The following is a 21,103-nucleotide window of genomic DNA, read 5'->3' as shown; positions in this document are numbered from 1 at the left end:
ATAAGAAATAAAGAAAATCTAATATAAGTAGAATATTATTAATTTATATTTTTTACTATTTAAAAATATAAAGAATATTAATATAAATAAGATATTTTAAATTATATTTTAGCTATTACTATAAAAAGTATAAATACTAAATATAAATAAAATATAAGACTAACTTATATTATACTAGCTATAAAAGGGGATATTAAGCCTCTTATTAGTCTTATACGAGTAATAATTCTTTCTTTAGTCTTATAATATTATTAGAATATACTAAAGTATATTTTCTTATTTCTTATTTCTTATATTAATCTATATTATAGCTATTTAGTAAACTATAACTTAATCTAATTATTAAGGAAAACCTATCTAGGTAAAGGATTTATACGGATTTGTTTTATTATATACTAGAGTAGAGATAATTAATTATGAAAGTAGATATTAAATAGTAACTAGCAAATATTAGTTATATCTAGAATAATATATTTGAAATAATAATTAAGTTCTGAGAAAGTATAACTACTTAATTAGTTTATAAAGTGTGAAATTAATACCCAAAAATTAATTAATAGCTTTCTAAAAGATTTCTATTATTCTCTTACTAGATATATATATATATATACTTTAAGATACTAGACTTAAAGTCTCTCGTAATAATATAATAATACGGCCTATTTTGCGGATATCTAATATAGCTAGTAAGTTGAAATTTAGACTACTAAATTACGTAAAAGAAATAGTATTTAAATACTAATAATAGTATGCCTTCTATAACTCTCGTAGTATTAAGCCTAATTCTTTATATTAATAAATTCCCCGGGCTCCGGTATTCTCGCTATATAATTAATATAGGCTAACTAGTAATTAAATATCTATAATATGGCTCTATAACTATTTCTTATTCCTATTTAGTATATGTGTTTTATTAAGGATTAAGCTTCTTACTTTAGCTTTTTAAAATATAGTATTTTTATTTATAAAAGGTTATATTAGGGAAAAGAAAGTATATTATATTCTAGCTTATTATATTAATTATAACTATTTCCTAGTATCTAGTAAAAATTATTATTATTAGGGATTTTATTATATATATAATATAAATAAAATTAGATATATTATTTAATTATAAATATGAAAATAATTCTATTTAGAATAAAATTAGTTTTCCCTATTTTAATTATATTATTATAATTAGCTTATAATATTAATATTCCCTTATAGAGAGATTATTATAAAATTAATAAGAATATAGCTTTCTTATATAATTAAGTATTAACTAATCTGGCTCTTATTATACTTTTCCTTATATATAGAAATATTTAAGATTAAATTCTCCCAAACCAAGTAATTAAAGAATTATAATATAACTAATCTAGATATTAAGGTATTATAAAGGGCTATTTATAACCTTAATATAATTAGATTAATTATATATTATTATAAGTAATAGTTAATACTTTATTATTATTTTATTATATTTTATAATAAGCTATATATAATCTAGTATATTTACTAAAGTACTATAATACTTAAAGGCTTTAGGTTCTAGTAAATAAGATTAAAAACAAGAATAATTCTAAAGATATGCTCCTATAACTTTACCTAATAACTAGTAATAGCTATTCGGGTTATATAAGAGTATTATGAAATAATTAGAAGCTTATGAAAGGTTATAATACCTTACTTAATATTAATAGTAACTAAGTTTTAAAGAAATGTGTTTTATACTTTACTTTAGTATATATTTTTAGGAAAATATAACTAATAACTTTTTACTATAGCTATTAATTATAGATATTATCCTGGAAATAAGCTTAAGGCACGTGCTAGGGCTATTAGTATTATTATATAAGCTGTTTTTTATTACCTAATAATATTAAGAGAAAGAATAATAATAACTTGAATTTACTAAATTATATTATAATTTAAATAATAAAAAGTAATAACTTATTTTATTTAATATTTTCTTTAAAACTTTATAAGTTTATATCTTAACCTATTTTATAAGGCTCGCGAGCTAAAATTATAGAAGGTATTACCCTATAGCTTATAGCCTATAATAATTCCTATCTCCCTAATATATTTACTTTTACTAAACTAATTCCCTTATTTTTGGTTCTAATTAAATTTAATATTTTTTTCTTATTTTCTTTTTTCTTTAAGTATTATAATCTAGCCTCTTCTAATTTATTATTATTAATTTAATTTCTTTTTTCCCTTAATTTATATTCTCAAGTTCTTATAATATACTTATTAAGAATTAGATTTTTATTTCTAGTATATTTCTTATAAGTTAGCCGCTTTTCTAATATTACTTTATAGGCTATCTCCTAATTATAGTTCTTTTATTCCTTACTAACTTTATTTCTTAATACCTTTTCCTAGAAAAGAAATACTACTTAATATTATATTATAGTTAGCTATAGTATTTTAGGTAGTTAGGTATAACTTATATTTATTCTAATTACTTTATATTACGTGTTTTAACTTCCAAATACTTATATTTTTAATTCCTGTATTTCTTTTATATTAGGAAATATTTTAATTTAATACTAAATATATATAACTTATATATTAGAATTCCGGTATTATAATTATATTTCCTTATTATATTCTTATTATATAATATAATTCCTGTCCCTATATATTTTAGTAATTTATTCGGACTCTTCTAAATATCTAGCTATAATAAGATACTTAGCTATTTAATTTTAGTCTATATTTCTTACTAAATTATATTTCTTATTATATTCTTACTATATAATATAATAACTGCTTTTATAATTCCGGCTCCTTATCCGGATCTTCCTAAGCCCTTAATTATAATAAGCTATTTAGGAACTTAATATCTTTCTTTACTTTTTATTAAATTATATTATTTTATACAAAACTTGGCTTAATAATTCTTTTATAATATTTTTTTTACCTTATTTTTCTAGCCTTAAGTAAGTATTTAAACTATCTTACTTATATTTCTTTATAGAAATATAATTCTGGGAAATATACTATTATATTTTTATACTATAGCTTAAAGTAAGTTCCTATAGTATTTACTTATAGTATTTACTTAGCTTCTATTAAATTATTTAGTATAAGAATTATAGTAGTTTATATAAAATATAATTCCGGGTAATATATCTATTTTTTTTTCTAATTATTTCTAATATATAATTACTTATAATTATTATTAATATAATATTACTAAATTTTCTAATTAAATACTTAAAGTAGTTTATATTAGCTTTATTATAAGGTCCTAGTTTCTTTACTTTTTTTACAGCTACTAATTTCCTTTTATAAATATGTATTATTTTATTCTTAGTAAAAAATATATTTATATTTTAGATAAAGAAATCTAATAATATTTATATAGTAAGCTAGTTAATAAAAAGATATATATATATATATTACTATATAATATTTTCTTACTTAATAAGCTTAGTAACCTTAACTATTTCTCTATTTACTATTAGTAAAGCTATAATAATTATATTATTTCCTAGTATTCTTTATATTTACTATATATTTTAATCTTTTAATATTTTTTAGTAAATTTATATTTTTTTTTCCCTAATAATTAATAATACTTTTATTTTTATTATAATATTATGGTTCTCGCTTATTATAAGTATATTTTATATGAAACTAATTAAGTATTTTGCCTTAATTAATACTATATATATGTTTCTTAAGAAGAACCTTAGTAAATAGACTAGAAAGTAATATTATATATAAATTTTCTTTTTTAGAAACTATATAATATCTAGTAAATCTTATATTATATTTAGTTTAGTCTAATTACTATTAAATAATAATTATATTAACTAGCCTCTTATAAGTAATACTCTAATACTTTAATTATAGTAAAGTAATTAACGGATTTTTTATTACTAGTTTATATATAATTATACTATTAAATATCTCTTATCTAAGCTTCTAGTTTACTAGTTAAGAATTATAGGTACTACTAAGCTTCTAAATATTTTCCTTATTAATAAAAATATCGGAATTAAGAGCTATAAATTTGAAATTTGCATATCTGGATATTATTTAGATCTTATTATAAATCTGGCTTTCTATAAATTAGTTAAGATAACTATAATATATATAAATAAGTAAACTTATTTTATTCTAGTAATTAATAATTTATTTAAGGTAATCTTGGGCTCTTAGAAAACCCGGTCTAATAGTTACTTCTTTATTAAAGGAAAATATATATTCTTTTTTAGCCTAATAGAAAATAACTCCTATATTAAGCTAATATATATTTCCTTTAATTCTACTAATTATATTAAGGATATAATATCTGAATTATAATATCTAGCCGGGAATAATACTTAATACTATAATATAAAGCCGAAAAATAAAGCCCTAATAACCTAATTCTATTTTTTAGTATATTAGTTATATTATAAAATAATTAATTTTAAATACTAGAAGTATTATTAATTATATTATTATTTCTAATACTAGCTAGGCCCCTTTCTATATAGTATCCTGGCCTAGTCTAACCTTAATTTGGCTCCCTTTTATAATATAAGTAATCTTAGTAATAACTATTTGCCTCTTAATACTTTTTATAGTAGTAATAATAACTAGTAATAATATATTTTATATAAAGTTTACTTTTTACTATATTAATACTTATATTCTTTTTATAAGTATTATAGGTTCCTAGCTTTTTTCTAGTAATCCTATATACTAGAATATTAGTATTTATAATTCCTATAACTAGTATATTAATTATAGAAAAACTTTTAATATTACTAGTACTAACTTACTAACTAGATAACTTTTTAGATATTAAGGATCTTTCTTTCTCGTAATTTTCTTGAGAAATAGTCTCTTTATCTAAATTAACTAAAGGAAAGTACTATATAAAGTTTAATTACTTACTAGCTAGAAGACTAAAATAAACCCGTAAACGTATTACTAAGGCGGCTATTCTTTAATTCCTTAATACTAGGGCTATAAATAATACTAAGTAAGATATAGTTTATATCTCTAATAATAGAAATAATAAGAAATATTTATAAATATTATATTTTTATAAATTAGTTTCCTTATTAATTTTATACTTTAGCTAATTACTACTTATATTTTCCTTATATTTTCTTTTTTTTATAATATTTTATTTTAAATACTAGGTAATTTACTTTAGGGTATCTTAATAATAAGGCTATAAAAGCTAATATAGAGCTAGACTTTCTTTTATTACTTTTTTCTTTCTCTCTATATTTATTTAATCTCTATTTAGGCTTTCTTTATATACTTACTAATTTTTTTTCCTATTTTACTTAGGTTTCTTAGTATTATTTTTATTAATCTATTCTATTATTATATTATATATAATTTTTTTTTAATTATTATAGTATTAATATTATAGGCCTTTCTTATTATAGATTACTTCTTATAATATTAATAACTCAAATAAATATATTACCTATATAATTTTATAGCTATAATATTATTACTAAAAACCAGGAATAGTATTTCTATTTTTCTTACTAATTCTTAATATTCTTAGTCTAAGAGAATCTAACTTTATTTAGTATATGGGCTATTAATAAGCAAGTTAATAATATTATAAATTCTAACTCTCTAGCTTCTTATTATATAATTAATAGAACTATAATTAAGGTTAATATTCCTGCCCTTACTTATTACTAGTAAAACTATTACTATAATTTATCTAATTACTTTAATAATTTGAATTTTTATTTTAATTATTATTATTATCTAAATAAAAGAAATTTCCTTATATAAATACTTATAGAAAAGTAACTAGGCTTTCTATAAAAGCTTTAGAGCTTTAAGATATACTAGAACCGGAAATTTCCTAATAAGCCTTATATTAAATATAGTATACTTCTCTTATTATATTATTAGAAATAATAGAATTTAATTTAGGGCTATATTTATAGTATTACTCGAGTATTTGGGATTTATATTCTAGATTTATTTATTATATTTTATACTAAATATATAAAGGAACTAAGGAATCTAGTAAATATTAGCCTATACCTAATATATATTATAAGTTTAGAACCCCGTTTAATAAAGTTTCTCTCTCTATTTTAACTTAATAATAATCTCGGCCATATTTCTGGCTATAATCTTAGGGCTATATCTTTTAATTATTATATCTTAACTAGATATATGGCCTATAAAACTCAGAATCCTAAAGTAATTATACTTTACTCTAGTATTTTGGGAATATAGCTAGAAATATCTAGATATAATTACTATAACTAGGACTATAATCTTATTAAGCTTAAATAATACTAATACTAGCTTATAAAGTATAACTTAGTCTTTTAATAAAATAATATTTATATAAATATTTAAGTAATAGACCCGCTCCTATTTCTTTAATTAATCTAGGAATATTAGGAGAAGCGCTATTTATAAAATAGACTAGACTTTATAATAGATCTAATAAGATATAATTTATAAACTCGTAATAAAGATTTTAGATTTAATTATATTACTCTTAAATAAGTAACCGGTTCTTATAGGGCTAGAAACCTTCTTAAGCTTTTCTATATAAATTCAGATATAGAAGTTCTTTTTTTCCCTTATTTATATTTTTATAAATAGGGCTAATGAATTAAGTATTTAGTAGGGGAAAATAGGTATTAAAAGTTTACTTAATTTATAAATATAGTAATAAAACTTAACTTTATTAATCTAGTATTTTATTAAGATTATTACTAGCCTAGATTTATATATTAAGAAATAGAGGCTTAATATATTTAGTAAAATAATAATTAAATAATTAATAATAAAACTTATTAAGCTATTAATAATTGCCTCCTATAATTCGAGCTTCTTTAATAAAGCTAGTATAAAGCCCGAAATATTATTAATAAGATAATTATAAATATTATTCCTGAATTTATATATACTAGTAAAAAATACTATTACGAGAAAGAAGCTATAATTAATACTATATTATAAGTATTTAGGCTCCCTTTGCTTTTTATTACCTTAATATTTAATAAGAGATAAGTTAGTTCTTCTTTCCCTATATATATACTATAGTAAATAGTATAATATAAAAGTACTTATAGTATTACCCTATAATATACCCGCTTGCTTTATATTTTTAAAAACCTTTATACTAATAATAATAACTAGATAGCCAGAGTTTATTAATTAGCTCCCTTACTAATAATAATAAATACTTTCTAATTTTCCTTAGGAAATAGTATGCCTCTATTATAAGAGAATATATTACCTAAAGACTAAGTTTTAGAAAATACTAGTAATATAATTCGGTAATTTAAAAGAGATAATTATAAGAATAGAGTTCTAATTATAGGAAGTAATATATTTATATATAATACTATGGATTTCTAAAACAATTCCGTAAATAATTAAAAAGAAGTTTATTAAAGCAAATATTTCAGATCCTAATATTAAGCCCGAGCTTTATTATCTTATAATATAATACTAAGTTTATAAATATAAGACACATATCTATAATAAACCTAGAGCTAGCTAAAATAGTAAGTATAAGAAGGGCTTTTCTTATAATATTACTAAATATACTAATTATTACTAAGGTAATAAGAGATATACTTATAAGTAAACTAAATAGGATATTTATATATTATTATATAATATAGAACTCCTGCTTTTATAAGAGAGTTATCTTAATATATAATATATTACTAATACTTATCTTATAATATATATAATAAAATATATTACTAAAATAGAACCTAATTTATTACTAGTAAATCCGGATAAATATATATATATGAATTCCCATATTCTTACTTACTATATAGGATTTATAAAGTAAATTATTATAAGTCTTAACTTAGATATAATATAGTATATAATATTATTAATTTTCTTACTAATAGTATTTCCAAGTATATGAAATTTAATAATAAGACCTATATATTAAGTTATATAAGATTTAGATAACTTGTATTTTCCTAATATCTTAGAAAAATACTTTAGCTATCTAGAAGCCTATAAGAATTTAATATATTTTAGGTATTTTTAATATTATTAAGTTACTAAAAAGAGAATTATAAATCGGGGCAGCCCTTAATTAGGTTTCTAAGATATATAAGGCTACTAGATTTACTAGAGAAATAAGACTAAGCTAATTCGTATCCTATATTAATAACTATATAATAGTAAGAGCTTCTTCTTATATTACTTACTTTATTTTTATTCCTAGTATTCTAATAAGGAGATCTTTAGAGCTATAAAGACCTATCGGGAGTATTTCTTTATACTTAATCCTATTTTCTTTTAAGTCTTACTATAGAAATATAATAAATAAGAACTTAGTAATTAATTAGTAATTAGTAATAAATACCTTAAAATAATATAATAAATTATAGAGGCTTTACTAATTAATTTTTAGGACTTGGTATTATAATAATTAGCTTAACTAAATATAATAATAGTTCCTAGCCTTATAAATATAGTAGCTATAACTTTAGCTAGAAAGTAATACTAAACCTATATAACTATTATATAGAATATCTTGGCTTCTCTTAATAATAAGAAGTATTTCTTTATTATAGAGCCAGAAAAAACAGGAAAATTATATCTTTTTAAAGTAATTTAGTACTAGTATAACTTTTCTTATAATAAGTGCTTTTTACTTATTTTAACTAGTATTACTATACGTAATATTAATAGTAATATAATTTATTTCTCTCTTTTTATTTTTTTAGATACTAGGTAATATTACTATGGTTTATTATAATATAATAAAAGAAAAAGAAAGGTATTAAAGTAAATTAAAGTTTTAATATTTAATAAGATTTCTATAATAAATAAACTATTACTTAATTATATATCTATAGTTTTTATAAAGCTTAAAAGAAGCTCTAAGCTATTTAGAGAATTATATTTTATTATATTTAGAGATCTTCTCTAGCTATTACTAATTAGTAACTTAAAAGTATAAAAAATAGTTATATAGTATTTCTTTTATCCTATTTTTCTTAAAAAACCTTAGTACTAGACTAATTATTAATTCTTTAATATACTTAATAAGATTCGATTTGAAATTATAGATAATAATATAAAATAGCTCTTAATAAAGTACTAGTAATAATATAATCCTATAGCTAGTATATAAATAATAATATATCTATATTCTTTAAAAAATAAAGCTAAAGAGCTTAATTAATTAGCTTTTAATAGCCTATTATTTAATTATACTAATATTATTTTTTATATTTAAGACTTTAAAAATAATAAGTATTTACTTATAGTTTTATAAATAAGAATTTTTAGAAAGGAAATAAACTTCTTATTTACTATTACTTATAAAGTAAGTACTAAAGTTATATTTCTTATAAATAGTATACTTATATTAAAAAATATTATAAATAGCTTTCTTAATATTATTACGGGCTTTCTAGAAAATAGAAATATAAAAGTAGCTTTCCTAATAAAGAAAGATATCCAGGTATGTTTTACTAATTCTATATATAAGATTAGTAATTTACTAATTCCTTAATTATTATAGGAAGTATATCTCTTATAATATTAATTTTATAGTACCTATATAGCCTATAATAACTTACTAACTTAAAACTTATACTAGATTCTTATTTTATATTATATAACTACTTTATTTATAATAAATAAAATTAAATATTAATATTATTAATTACTAATTTTAAACGTATTTATTCTTATAATATATAAAGTATAAGGTCTTTTCCTTAAATTAGTTATAGTATCCCTAAGCAAGAGTATATTTATAAATAGGCAAGCTTATATAGTATTAAGTTAAGTAATTACTTTAGAAAAGCTCTATATTACTTACTTAGACTTTAATATTATTAAAGCAGATCCGGAGGCTATTACTAAGTATAAATAGCTAGAATAATAAGTAATAACTTTGGGAATTTGAGAGCTTTAAGTAAGATACTATTTAGATATCTTATAAAACTCTTATTATTATAGGTAAAGCTATTTTTATATACTTTAAGTATGTATTTAAAGACCTAAATTAGAACCAAGCTAATATTATAGAAGGAAATAGTTAAAATCCTATAAAATCTAAGGTACTAGCTAAGAAAATAAAGAATAAAGGAAATAATAATAAAAAGAATACTAGTAATAACTTTAATAAGATTCTAACTAAGAAAAAGATTACTTTTTATAAGTTCCTAAGTAGCTATATTAAGAAGCTATTTCCCCGTTCTTATATTATTTTCTTTTCTTATATTAGGCTTTTAAAGAATAATAAAGAGAATAGAGTTATTAATAAGAAATATATAGAAAATAGGCTTCTATTTATAAGCTTATATCTTATTTACTATTTGTTATTTATATATAAGTAAAGAAATAAATTAATCTACTTCCTAAAACTAGTAAAGAAACTATAGCTTAATATTTTAGGGTCTAATATACTATATAATACTACTTTTATCTTATATTATAGGAGCTTAAAAGTAATAGGATAAGTGTATTTTATCTAGTTTTAAAAGAATATAATAGTAAAATAGAGTTTAATAATAATACTTTTATCTAATATCTCTAACTAAGAAGAAATAGAAATATATTATAGTTATCTGGCTTATTAAGATAGCCTAAACTATTAATTAGGCCAGAAAACCCCTTGCCTTAATAGTAAGTAATTAATAAAGTATATATAATATATTTAATAGGAATTATTATTATATAAGAATAAATATTTATGAGAAAAAGAGGAACTATATTTCCTTAAATACTATATTCTTCTTATTTTTACTTTTAGTAAGATTTCTAAAATAGGAAATATTACTTTTATAATTTCTATATTCTTTTATTTTATATTATATCTAAATTACGAGAAATATTTATATCTTAAACCCAGAACCTTTATATTTCTTCTTATATAGTATTATTATAGCTTAATATTACTATGGCTTACTCTTCTATAATATTAACCTATAATACTAAATTAACTCGAATCTTAATCTTAATATTTAAATATATAGCTCTTATCTTTAGTATATTTTATATTTCTTTTATTTTATAATTCTAAATATTATAAAAGCTTAATTTCTAAAGCAAATAAATTATTCGGAAAGTAATATATATATTACCTTGCCTTAAGATTACTTTAATACTAATTTTATTCTCATAATACCTTTTATAAGTTCAAGATTTCCTACTTCTTTATAATATTAAAGAAAGAATAGAAGGTATTTTCCAGATTTGGCTATAAAAGCTTATAATAATACTAGTACTTTCTCTAAATATTAGATAGCTATGAATTATTACTTTAAATATATATAAATAGGCCTTTACCTCTTATAATTTCTTTTAAAAAACAATATTAACCTAATAACCTAGCTCTAGTAATACTCTTTATTTCTTTATATCTCTAACTATATTATATCTTCTTCCTATTTTTTACTTAAGTTCTTTTTCTCTTAATATAATTCCTTACTACTATATTATATTATAGTCTTAAAGCTTACTATATAGCACTTTATTATCTCTTCTTACTATAAGTTTACTCTTATTTTATAATACCAGAATTATAGATTCTGAGATTAATACTTGCTCTAGTATACTTTAGTACTAGACTAAGCTATTATAGTATTTATACTTTATTATATCTTTTTACTATAAGCTTACTTTTACCCTATAATACTAGAATTATAGATTCTAAGGCTAATACTTGCTCTAGTATATTTTAATACTAGACTAAGCCTCTATAATATTTATATATTATTATATTTTCTTATTATAAGCTTATTTTTATCTTATAATACTAGAATTATAGATTCTGAGGCTAATACTTACTCTAGTATACTTTAGTACTAGATTAAGTAGTTATAATATCCGTATATTATTATACTTATTTATTATAAGTTTTCTATAACTTAGTAATATTAAATACATATACTAATTATACTTATAAAGCCTTCTTGTTTTCTATACCAAAATAGTATTACTAAGTAAGATTCAGGTCCTTCTCATAATACTAGTCCGCTATATAAATCTCTGATTCTTTAACTACTTCTTATATAGTAACTAGATTATCTCTAGAGATTATTACTAGCTAAGCCCCGTTCTCATATGAGTTAAGCATATTTATGTAATTCTTGCTTATATAAAAAGTAATATAGCTATTAGGTATAGCCATAAGAGTAATAGCCGCACTCATATCTTTAAATATACTATTTTCCTAGCAAGTAATATACTAGACGAAATACCTATCTCTAATAGTTATACTAATTACTAGTACTAGTCCGAGTAATATAGATATAGTAATAATTACAGAGTTATAGGCAGTTCTCCCGGACCTTTTATTCTCCGAGCCCCATGCCTAGCTCCTATAATTATTAGTTCCATTCCTCTTACAGGATATTAAAACCCGGTTATTCCTGGCCCTTCTATTCCTCTACTAAACTTTCGTACTTTATAGCCACCTCCTGCTTCTCTTATAGCTACTCCAAATACCTCTGGCACTTCTCTAAAGCCATAGTAATTCTGGCCTAATTCCAGAGATAATTAGATAATGTCTCTAAGCCCTTCTTAATAATGCCCACGAGTTAGACCTCCTTATATTACTTCTCTGGAATAGGCAAGTGGATATCATAGTTCCTAATCTGGGTCTCTAACTCCTGGCCCTTAACTCTTTACCTCGAGTATATTACTAAATATCCCTTCTTCTTTTTCTATTATTCTATATCAAGATCTTCCTAATATTTATAACATATTACCTCGCCGAAATTATAGTAATACAGGATATAAAGCTAGCCCTAACTTTATAGCTATATTCCCAAGTAGTAATAGCTCCCTAGTATATGCACCGAGTAGCTATAATAGTAATTCTCTAGCCTATATATTAAGTAGCTATGGCGGTAATTCTCTAGCATATTCTTTAGGCAACTATAGGGGCAATACCCTAGCGAGTCCGGGAAATCAAATGCTAGCTATAGCTTTACTAAGCCTAGCTCTAAGTAGAGAGCTAACTTTAATAGATATAGACTACTATAGTAGTAATACCCTAGCGGGTCCGGGAAATTAAATACTAGCTATAGCTATACTAAGCCCTGCTCTAACTAGAGAGCTAACTCTAATAAATATAGACTATTATACTATATCCCCTGGCCCTTCTTTTTCTCTTTTATTATTATTAACTTCTTATTATAATATTCGTGGCCACATATTATTCCCTCGCTATTAATCTTTAATTATAGCTAACTAGCCTCTAGAAGTATTAGAAATTATAAATAGGAATGTCCTTAGTAGTAATTAAACTCGTCCTAGATCTCCTAATACTTAATTCTCTCTCATAACTCGAAGTCCTGCGCCTGGCTCTCTTCTTAACCCGGCTTCTAATCCTATAGAATCTATTACTAATATAATAGAAATTACCTCTATTAATTCTCTACTACCTCCCCGTATAATTAATGCTCTAGGCTCTTATTCCCGCTATAGTAGTATTAGACAAAGCATAATTCCCTTATATATTCTAGAATAGTTCTAGAATAAGCTACTAATTTACCCTAATAAGGTTACTATTACTTAGAGAGTACTTAGAAAGGCAGAATAATATGTTAAGGACATATTAGCTAGACGTATTTAGGTTATAGATTAGGGTAAAGCTCTCTATATAGCCCGAATTAGAGCTACTAACTACCTACGGGTCTATATAGATACTAATACTAGATTTCAGATACATATAGCTAGAGTAATAGTAATGCCAGGAAGAGCTTTATAATAGCCAAGAAGTAATAATTCTTTCCCTCCCTAAAACCCCCCTTAATATAGATATTAAGTATAGAATATATATACCCTTATATATATATATTTTAGCTATATTGCATTTTGAAATAACAGAAATAATAGCTATTAAGTATTTGCATAGTATTAAGGCAAGCTATAGCTCTTTAGAAATCTGAAAAAAGCATTGCTTTAAATATTATATAAAAAGAATAAATAAAAGTATTAGTCTTTTATACTAAAACTGCTCTTGGCTAAATGCTTGTAACTATAATAATATATATATAAGCCCTTATTAAGATATTCCTAATTAATATTTAAAGTTTCTAAGAAATAGTATTATTCTAGCGGTTATTATAATAAGCCTCTTACTAGAGAATAACTACTATAGTATTATTACGTATACCCAAATCTCAATTAAACTTGGACGTAATAATATTAGGAAACGTAATATTAAATTAATTCCCGTATAAAATCTATTACATGAAATTAAACCCAAAATCTGGGCTAGCTATATAAGACAGAATAAGGCATTATTTGTCAAAACTCTTTAAATCACCTAATATTATATAGCGGTAAGTTGTCTCGCCTGTAATTAAATTAACTATTACTAATAGATAATAGGGCATAAAAGGAAATATTATTAGGCTATTTTAATGCCTCTTAATATTTAAAAAACGCACTAGAATAAAGAGTAATTATTAAATATTAATTTAACCTGTCTTAACTGGGGCGTGGATTTTAATTCCACGTGACCTTCCTAATAATTACTATATTTAAAAAAAATTTAGTACTAAAATCATGATTCCTGGCTTAAAAACAAGCAAACGCTATACTAGCAGCTTTTATGGCACTCTTATATAAGGCAAGGATAAATATAAATAATAATTATATTAAATTACACTCTATGCAATGCTCCAGGCTATGCTCCAGGGGCTTATCCACTGGAGAAAGCCCTGTAGAAATACGCGATTCACTTTGCCCCAAAAAAAATTTTGCCTTAAGCAATAGAAATAAGGCTTAGAACTCCCAGAATTAGCCCCCTGGCTAGTTGAAAATTCAAAACCAGTACCATGCTACCAACTCTTTGCGGGGCTAGCCAAAGAATAATGGCCCATCCTATTGCCTCCACTTTTTCCCCCGTTGATCGAGCAGGATAATAAGGGCTCACTTGACGATTGACCACGTGTCGCGCAGGGATCTTGGAACTGACATCGGTTGATATCCTCCATAGAGTTGACCTATATATCCCTCAATCCTCGCCCTTTTCGCGGCAGCGCTCCCGGGAACAGCCATCTTGAATTGTGGGAGGACCGGAGTTTGCAGAAAGTAATTCAAAAAGCTAGACTGCCGGTTGATTTGAAAGCGAGTCGAAGTCTGGAAACTTGTTGTATGGTGAGGTGGGGGAGCCAGAGATCATGAAGTTGTAGCTGATGAAACGTGAAATAAAGCGTAAAAAGGAATGAAGTAATCAAGATACCTGAGCCGCATAGTGCCCCGCCTGCTGACAGAAGTTCTTATTATTAGGCGATTTTTAAGTGATTTCAGGCCTCACGGCCCGTCTTCAGGGCCCGAACCTTTCGAATTACCAGAATCACTTTATAATTTCAAGACAACAACAAATAAATAGAACTTGCGATTTAGTAATTCGGAGACTATAAGAGGTAACGGGAGTTTCTATTAAAACGGCTACAAATGTTTACGAGTTTTAATAATTGAATTAGTTGTGGAATACGCTATAGAAGGATTCGCCGATAAACGGCCCAACCCCCGAGTCAACAAGTATGGGATATCGAAAACGTAACAATCGTTTTACCTAAGTACAAATCACAACCAAGACTGAGACGGCCTACCGGCGCGGCCGACGCTTCGCGTGTCTACAGAATCGCCAGCGTCGTTTTTCTTGTTTCCGGTAGTTCTGAGCTCGCCCACATAGACTCTTTCCACATGGAATATCCTACCCGACGAAAAGTGGAGGAGTTCTCGCCACAACCAAGCAAAACAAGACAATGCACGTCCTTCCTGTTTGCCTGAGTATGAACCTCTCCGGCCGCCAATTCGGCAAACCAGATTTGGACATTGCTCCCAAGGTTCTCGTCGAGAGAAAGAGGAATTTCTCGCTTATCAAGAGGCCATCTTGAACTGGGGGGAGCATTTGTTGATTGCCCAGAGAGCTTCTCCGTGTGCTCTTCTGGCCAGTTTATTACAGCAAAGACTTGGTTATCCTCTACGAATGCGGGTCTGAGCTTCACCTCGACAATGAGCTCTGCAGTAGCCTTCACTGCCGTTCCGGAGCGCTTGAGTTCAAGAATTTGGATCCTCGACTGCAATCGACAAAGCCAATGGCCCGGCCATAATACCGCGCCTTCAGTGGAAGCCCAGGACCAAGACGGGGCGATGTCGAGCCTTTGGGATGGTTTCAACTTTGGTCGCGTCGAGGACCACAGCAGCCCCATGAAAATCGACTTCGTCGATTCAACCCAGATGCCTGCAAAGTAGGTCCTAGAGGCGATTGGCGCCAGTGCGTCAGCAATTCCTTGGATGGCTATGAGCTTGTCCGATTGATATGTCATGCCTCGTTGAGTATAATCCCGAACCACATTCCCCCATTCAACGAAGAATTCGTCTTTGGGCAAGTAGCAACACTTTGCGTGATACCCTGTGTTCGCGACGCTGCGGCTTGAATTTGGACTGAGCCCCGGGAATATCCATTTCTGTTGGAGCTCGGCAATGGTTGCATCAGTACTCCGAGGATCGCCTCCTCTCCTGACAATGTTGGTCGTCTTGTCTTTTATGATAAAGTCCTCGACACTTTTCATGAGCGGGGCCCGCTCGTCGAAGAGCATCTCTTGACATCTCCACGACAAGCGATCTCGGGCATAGGTCAGGGTCCGCGGCGATAATGCTTGCTCTTGGAAGACCCAGGCCCTGTCATATAGCGGGCTTGGTTTGAATGATTCGGAAAGACTAGATCTTGCTAGCTCGAATGACATGGTGTTCGTATAGGCATATAGCTGCCGTGAAGAGCCGTTAACGTCAGTAAACCCAAGTTCGAAGGGTCGATTTTTTAGTCCGTCTCTGTCTCGAAAGAGGCCGGCATCGCTGTTGTTTCCGTCGGCGGCTGCAATTGTTAGCAATGACTGTTTGTAGTATTGATGCATCAATATCGCTTCGACTTCCCAGTCCTTTCGGTCGTCCTGGATTATGCATAAAGAATCTATCCATAGGTATCTGCAGCCAAGTTTGCGCGCAACGTGAACTGCATCACGGAAGGTGCGTGGCAAATCTGCAAGTTTAACTCCGGTCCGATGGCGCTGAATGTTTTCCTTGGTGGTCTTGATTGGACTTCCTCCTCCCCAGCAGTGACTGAGTGTTAGATACTTCCCCATTTGACCAGATGTCTCTAGTAAGTATGGCTCAGCCAAATCGTCAATTAAACCAACGTCAATGACTCTATGCGGCAAGGGTGGATCCCCAGCTGTGGATGCCAAGCATCTTTTGTGAGTTTCAAGGCACTCTTCTAACCATGTCGCAGCTAGCCGGCAGGCGGGCTCAGACCCGGTATTCGGGTCATTGGAAGTTTCGGAGAGCTGCAACGTTGACGTGAATCGGCCTGGTTTTATTCTTAGTACAGATGAATTTGCGCGCACCTAAACTTACGCGGCAGGTTGATGCTCTGGAAAATAACATAGACCACTGGTGATTTCCTGCCATTTCGATGGTCACCAGCTGATTTCGGGACAGGGTCCACAAAGGACACCTCGATACCACTGTCCTGTCTCGTCTTTATAATCACCTTCGATGAAACGCTGATGGATTCATAGGGTTTCTCTTTGAAGGCTCTGTGAATTATTTTACAGAGATGGCATCCCCAAATAGAGCTTGTACGAAGCTCTTCCAAGGTTTCATGGTGGATAAAATCATTGTCTTGATGCGGATCGATTGAGCTGCATAGTGTTTGACACTTGGCACACAGCATGGTGGCCCCTTTGGGTAGATGTACAGATAGTTGTGTCGGTACTGGTGCCTCGGTTCCAGATGGGCGATGATGTAGCACTTCGTCAGGTTGGCGATGGAGGTCTGTTGACTGGCTTCTCAGCAGTTGCCTACAGTATTCGGACTATATTTAATCCGACCCGCTCGCCGAGGCTCCAATTTCTGCTTCCTTTTGATGATCCATAAATGCTATTCGCTAGGGGAGCACAAACGGATACTACCAGGACATCTTGGCAATTCCAAAGAGGTAGCTGTGTCTAGCCAATAAACATTTTCGAAATTTATCTATAGACGGATTTTGGGGGGGGGGGGGGGGGGGGAATTACCCGATCGTCCTTGAAGGCGTTCCCTTGTTTAAGATTCGAAGGATAACTAAGCGGCAACTCAGGGGCTTAGAACACAACTTAGGTCATAACAGGAATTGCTCGGGTCCAAACGGAAATGGAAAACGCTGATGTCGACTTTCCAATGCCTATGAGGATTAATATTGATCGTGTATTTAAAGAACCCACCCACTTAGTCTATGTAGAACGCAGCTCGACCCAAGAAACCCACCTAGAAAGCATACATCGTAACGTCGTCGTCATTTCTCCTTTAGACAGTGCTTTGTTGTATAGTTTACTTGACTAGTCTAGCAATTCTCGGATCTCAGACTCAGGCCAAGCCTCTCACTTCCCACCTTCCCCCCATCGGTCTCCCTTTCCACGCCCAAAATCCCAATAATACGCCATCTCCACCACGTCTCCAACTATTCCCTTCCCTCATTCCATTTACTCACTCGTCTGAATTCCACCGCATGTCTTCCGAGTTTCCATCCCTCCCCCGCCTTGCCAATATATCTTTTGCTTTCTTGATTTCGCCGACCCAGGGCACTTTATTGTTAGCAAAAAAATCCACCCTTACTCCACGCCGTGAGTGAGATCTTTCTGGCATTGAGGTATGTTTTAGGAGTTATGTGAGTGCAAAAGACAACTGCTTAATGAAGTTTCGTGAATGTGGCGTTGGGAATTTTTAAATCGTTTTGTCGGGATCTCCGTCAGCTCGAAAAGAGCTTGGTAAACCTTCCCCAGGTGATGCGGAACCCCGAGGATGCATGATGAAAGGGCAAGTAAGCCAGAGTACCATAACTGAGGGATAGGGAAAGCCATTAGTACTTGGATTCTTATCATTAACCCAAAGCGTAGAATTCGAGTCTCATCTACAAGGGTCACGAAGAGGCAGTCAAAAACAGCAGCTCGTAAACAAAGCAAACTTTCATTTCCATAACTAACTAATCCAAAACAACCGTTAGAAGCCGTTAGAAGCCCGGCGTTGAGACCGTGACTGACGTTTTGAACTATCTTACTCTCACCCCTGACCTGGAGACTTCAGGAAATTCATACCGAACATAAAAGAAATTTAATTGAGATCAAAACTTCCAGCCTGAACTAAAGGAGATAAATCAAAATCGACAAAAGGAAGCCGACAGTATCCACCGAATCAAGAATGCTTCCCATTTTTGCAGAGTTCGATAGCGGCTCTGAGTTCTGCTCCAGCTCGCTCGAAATCCTTATCTGTACGCAGTTTGTTCAACTCCTCGTCTGGTAGAATCATATATGGAAAGAACTTATCACCATACAGCCTGATAGACGGCCCCCGGTAAGGCTTCCCAAGGTGATCTTCGTGCAGGAATGTATATGATCCCAATGCGGACACAACGGCTTCCGTGAGTGCTTCTGAGGCTTGAAGACGTTGTTCGTGGTTATGTTTCTGCCAGTGAGCTCTGACCTTTAGCAGTCTTGCATCGAAGATTTCGTGTTCGCAGATGGGGCATAAAACTGTTCCGCAATTCATTTTTTGTTTTTGTAGTCGTATCTCCCGCTGAAAACGAACTCTTGTATCATGGTCATGAGCTTGAGCAAGATGCCTGGAGGTTGATAACCAGTCTTGGAATGTTTTTCCACAGTTCGGAATGGGGCAAGGACAGGAAGGGCCGTTGTGAGGATTTGACAGATGGCCAAGCATAGTAGCCTCATCATCTGTGCCAAATGGACAGCCCTGAATGGAACAGATGTACCCTGCGTGCAAGTAATTGTATCGCGAATGCAAGGCAAAGCCGTATTCAACGAAGAGACGGTTGTTGGATTTTCTTGTTTCAAAGTCATGTTGGCCAAGGTGGTCAATGAGGCCAACCCGGGTGGCAACAATATCGGAGCATCCAGGTACCACACAGCACCACTCGAGGGAAGAGATTCTCTCTCCACGCAAATGATCGCGGAGCTTGTCGCTTCGATGAAACTCGTGGCCATGACCCTTAGGACAATCGATGACGGGGCAAGAAAAGGTCTTCACATCGGCTGTATGCTTCTGACGAACATGACGTAGCCGATCTTTGTTGCGCCGAAAAGTCGTTTTGCAACCAGGTTGTTCGCATCTGAAGACGTGGTTGGCACCAGTCGCGGCATTCTTGGGCGGTCTCCCTTCGGGTAGTTGTGGCGGGGTCTCTTGTTCACGAGACTGTTGTATTGCTTTCTGCTTGGCAACAATAGCTTCGGCAACATTCTTCGAAATTTCCGTCAGAACTGAATGAGGCAGGGCTGCCAAATATTCTAGATCTGCGAGTCGGGGTAGCTCAGGACCGTCAAGTTGCGCTCGGTTGTTTGCACTCGACACAGAGGTCGGAGGACCGTTGTTAGGGGGTGAGGGTCGGGAACCGGAACTGTCCAGGAGGTGAGGTGAGAAACGCCCATCGTTTTTGGCCTTGAGGGTCATCGCTTGCATTGGCCGGCCGTTGCTGTCAAAAATCCCATCCAAAAACTCAGTGGCCGGGAGTCCATCTTCTGCCAAACGGTTCGTGTCTACCGAGGCGGATGGACGAGCAGAACACAATGTATTGTCCGCTTGGAATTCTGGGAAGAGTTGTGAGCTTCGCTCACTGTCGGCAAATCTGCGGGTCTCGACCAAGCTGCTGGGCATATCCCAGCCTGGAAACGGAAAAGGCTCTGCGTTGCCAAGGAGGGCGCTGGGAAACTGTCTGCTACACATACACGGCGCCCTGATTCTTCGTCAGCTAAAAAAAAAATCAGTGCGCTCACCAGTCGTTCTGCTGCCAATCGTTGGGCTGCATGCTGAAGCCATCATCCATGCCCATTGGCTCGTCGGAGAAGGGCGGTGTGAAGGGCGCCCCGGTGAATTCGTCCATGACGCAGGGCGTTGCTGGTGCCTAATGAGGGCGCCAGAGGGAGGACTGTGAGAGTCGGTTCGGTGGGAGAATGGTATGAGAATTTGGTGGGGGGTTTGCAAATCGAGCGCTGGGGGAGGGCCAGCTCTTGTAGCTCTCACGTCACACAGAGTGTGGTGAGGCTGCGAGGGCGCCCTCCCCACACCCCTGTCTGATGTTTGCACATGCAGTCGCGCCCAGCCGTCC

At 30.0% G+C, this 21,103-nt stretch overlaps 2 protein-coding genes across 2 annotated transcripts; both read right to left on the bottom strand.

The window, feature by feature from the left end:
• Positions 1–15,369: 15,369 nt before the first annotated feature.
• On the bottom strand, positions 15,370–17,762 carry K444DRAFT_664514 (HET-domain-containing protein). The gene is made up of 2 exons (XM_024886971.1): positions 17,362–17,762; positions 15,370–17,314 (listed from the first exon to the last, which is right to left on the bottom strand). The coding sequence occupies exons 1-2, from the start codon at positions 17,678–17,680 to the stop codon at positions 15,579–15,581; spliced, it is 2,055 nt and encodes a 684-aa protein (XP_024735341.1). The 5' UTR covers positions 17,681–17,762; the 3' UTR covers positions 15,370–15,578.
• A 1,454-nt stretch (positions 17,763–19,216) lies between these two features.
• Positions 19,217–20,915, bottom strand: K444DRAFT_432548 (uncharacterized protein). The gene is made up of 3 exons (XM_024872781.1): positions 20,772–20,915; positions 19,570–20,585; positions 19,217–19,514 (listed from the first exon to the last, which is right to left on the bottom strand). Exons 1-3 carry the CDS (start codon positions 20,815–20,817, stop codon positions 19,467–19,469), a joined length of 1,110 nt encoding a protein of 369 aa, XP_024735340.1. The 5' UTR covers positions 20,818–20,915; the 3' UTR covers positions 19,217–19,466.
• Positions 20,916–21,103: the final 188 nt, after the last annotated feature.

Source organism: Hyaloscypha bicolor, assembly GCF_002865645.1.
Source record: "Hyaloscypha bicolor E unplaced genomic scaffold K444scaffold_92, whole genome shotgun sequence".
In the NCBI taxonomy this organism is placed as follows: Eukaryota; Fungi; Ascomycota; class Leotiomycetes; order Helotiales; family Hyaloscyphaceae; genus Hyaloscypha; species Hyaloscypha bicolor.
This window is presented reverse-complemented; position numbering and strand designations above follow the sequence as displayed.